This window comes from Triticum dicoccoides, chromosome 5B (genome assembly GCF_002162155.2).
Source record: "Triticum dicoccoides isolate Atlit2015 ecotype Zavitan chromosome 5B, WEW_v2.0, whole genome shotgun sequence".
Lineage (NCBI taxonomy): Eukaryota > Viridiplantae > Streptophyta > Magnoliopsida > Poales > Poaceae > Triticum > Triticum dicoccoides.
The window spans coordinates 719,124,565-719,127,935 of NC_041389.1; the positions used below are offsets into that span (position 1 = coordinate 719,124,565).

General features: G+C 43.5%; 1 protein-coding gene across 3 annotated transcripts in view; it reads left to right on the forward strand.

The window, feature by feature from the left end:
* The first annotated feature begins 664 nt into the window (after positions 1-664).
* The window catches only part of LOC119312962 (beta-fructofuranosidase, insoluble isoenzyme 4-like), a 6,592-nt gene continuing 3,885 nt past the window's right edge, over positions 665-3,371 (forward strand). Inside the window, exons 1-2 of one of the 3 annotated variants that reach the window (XM_037588759.1) lie at positions 665-814; positions 1,065-1,119. Coding sequence is in view for 2 of the 3 variants with exons in the window: in XM_037588758.1 (XP_037444655.1) it covers positions 924-956; positions 1,065-1,119 (88 nt within the window). In the remaining variant the exon portion in view is untranslated. The other 2 variants (XM_037588758.1, XM_037588757.1) reach the window with 2 other exon arrangements.

Here is a 3,371-nt window from a genome sequence, read left to right on the forward strand (position 1 = left end):
AGCCGGCCATAGGACATGGGCACGCATCCGGTTAGATTAGATTTCATGTTGCATTGAACAATATGGATTTGAGGTTCCTAATTTGAGATGTCCGATTGTAAAACCAAATATTTGGGATGCACCGGTCAGTGTCCGCTGACGCGCCCGGACGTTTAAGGGACCGGATTTGCCCATCACGTCTATAGATGCTCTTACATAATACGTAATGCTTGTGGGGGAGGCGGAGGAGAAGTGGACAAATGTTGGCTGACCGGGACCGGGACAGATGCCACACAACACAACAACTCAAGCGGAAAAGGACAGGAGGAGGAGGCACATCAAGCGCAATGATGGATGGACCTACGTGCTGTATAGGAGGAGCATATGGGTGAGTCATTTTCCATGGCTCATTTCGAACAGCCCAGGAAGAAAGACATGCCACCAGAAAGAGAAAAAAGAAAGGAAAACGGTAGGCCACACAAAAAATTACTAATTGAGGAAGCGAGCGAGCGCACGATAAACATGCGTCCCACCCACGGGATTTCTTTATTACTCCCCCCGTCCGGAAATACTTGTCGAAGAAATGCATAAAAAATGGATGTATCTAGAACTAAAATACGTTTAGATACATCCATTCCATCGACAAGTATTTCTGAACGGAGGGAGTATTTTTTTAATAATAACACATCACCCCACCTCACCTACCTGCAGTACTTGCTCAGTTGAAGCCGAGGTGACGGCGCTCTGCCGGCTGCCGCTCGCCGGGAAGCTAGCTAGACTTGCGCGCTCCGCCGCCCCGCCCGCCGGCCGGAGGCGATGGCGATGGCCGTGCAAGGTGAGGGCTTCTCCCCTCCCGGCTCTACTTTCTTCTCCTGCAAACTGCCAAGTGTTTTTGACACGGGCTTATATATTGGATCCTCTGCTCTGCTGCTGCCGCTGGCTGGATGCTGCTCTTGCTTGATGTCTGTCTTCACAGCGTGAGTTCACCATCCATTGTTTGATTGCTTGTCCAGTTCATTAGCTATATATGCGACTTGTTTTGTTCCTCCTGATTAATGTGTCCTCCTCTCCTTGTGCTGTTGCAGCTGGCTTGGTGGCCTTGCGTGTATCTTCTCCACCACCCTTCTCTTCCAAATCCTGGTAATTAAGTTAAGCCATCCATGTTCACTCACTCACTTGCCTCTAAACTAAGCCGCATTTCTCTAGGAACTGAATCGGGTCTTTCAAATTTAAGCTTATATATAGAACGTACAGTGCTAGTCATTTGTTCTAGTTAGTAGTTACACACTCTGTTTCACTCACCCTCTGTTTGCAATGTCCACTCACTCTCTGTTCCTATTTGTTCTACCACAAATTAGGTCAACTGAGTACATACATTTTATTTTGAGTTCTTTTACTGTACCCTGAAATCGATAGAAGCCCTCCGTTTCGCCTAATCCAATGGATGATCTTATCTGGTACTCCAACCTAACTACTACGGAGTACTACGAGAAAACACTTGGGAGTACCTTGAGCTTATGGGTAAAAACCTAATCATTTAGGCAGTTATGCCTGATCTTTTTATCCATATTAAATCTCAGTGCGTTACGGCTGATGCACATCATATAGACTCAGTCAATCATTGTTCGTTATTCCTGAACTCTTTACGAAGCGGGAGAGACGACGCCGGCGATCAGCCTGTTCTATGCGCACTGGACCCGGCACCGACCGTGGTTGGCCGTCGCCCGTCGGCGTGTTTGCTTGAGCGTCAGCTACCGGGCTGGGCAGAAGATTGGCGCCAGCCATACCGTCGCCGCCAGAATAGGGCTGTGCTAAACGGTGATGGACACAACGACATGGGGTCGCATGGCTGGGCCTCTATCGCGTGGCATCTGCGGGGGTTGAATTGCTTCCACGTATAGACGCACACACGTCAAGCTAACTGAATTAATTTAATTGGGTCGCGAAGACAATTTCTGAACACATCGACTAGAGAACGGATGAGTAGCGCAAACGAGTTCACTATTTTCCTCTGTTCTTCGCCGCCGGCATGCTCAGGAAGATTGTGAATTTCTGTTTTAATTTCCCATGTACATGTTAATATCCACTCAATTTTGTCTACAGACTGCAAACCATTATCTAGTAGTGGCAGGCTGCTGGTATATCGCATGATTGAGATCCAGCAATGGCAGGCACGAAGGGTATATCGCTTGATTGTGATCCAACTATGTCGTGCACGAAGGGGATTAGGCGGCTGCCGGGTGGCCGCGGTAGGTTTGGGATTAGGGAGATGCAGACCAGATACAAGCACACGTGCAAGTGGCCATGGCGCCGCGAAAGAACCAAGAGGTGACCATGAGCGCTACCCTAGAAGTTTCGCTTCCGGGAGCCGAGATTTATGATCAGATTGGTTTTTTTTAGATAGATCAGGGATTAGATTAGGTCAAATGAAAATGACTAAACTGCCCTTTTAAATAGAGGGCTAGATTCGAGTGGTACTCCTGCCTCGGCTTAGGGAGCACCAGGGTACCGTAAAAGTTCTCATTATTTTTACAATGTCTTGTAACTATTGCTTGAAACCGCTGTGATTCAAATGTCTAGTTTTCGAACTATGATCTAAAGCTGTTCGTATATCATTTTATCAATAATGTAAGCAATTCTTTTGCTAATCTTTATCTTTACCTAATAATAAAGCAAATTGGGTTTCTTTCGTCCGTCATGACATTTTTTAGAAAAGTCCCTCCATTTCAGAGAATTCAACCCGCAATTCTGTTTTAAGTTAAAACGAATCGTTTTTTCATATTTTACACAAACGTCACTGTGTTTTGTTGAAACAAACCCGCAGTCCGGATTTAAGTCACACCCGAACCGTTATTTTACATTTTTCGAAAACTCCCCTGATGTTTTAGGTAATTCATCCGCGGATCATAATTAAGTCAAACAATGTTTTTTTAAATCATCCATATCTTTTAAACCGTAACTCCGATTTGAACATGTTATATATGAAATTTGATTAGAAAAATATGTAAAATATGAATATGATATTATTTTCACATGTTAAGTTTTTTTAAATATTATTTTGGAATATATTCAAGTCCAATAAATGATTTTCTAAATTATCTGTATGTTTTAAACCGTAACTCTGATTTTAACATATTATATATGAAATTTTATTAGAAAAATATGTGGAATCTAAATATGATGTTAATTTTACCTGTTGAATATTTTTAAAATATCGTTTGGGAGCAAACTTATAATTTATAGCGTAAGATCCGTTTTCCTTTCGTACCGGTGGCGACCCGGATTGCAAATAAACACCCCACTATAACAATATAGGGAAAAAAAACATCGATAACTACACATGCATACCTCTAAAAAATGTCGCAGAGGAAAACAACAGATTTCTCATCCCG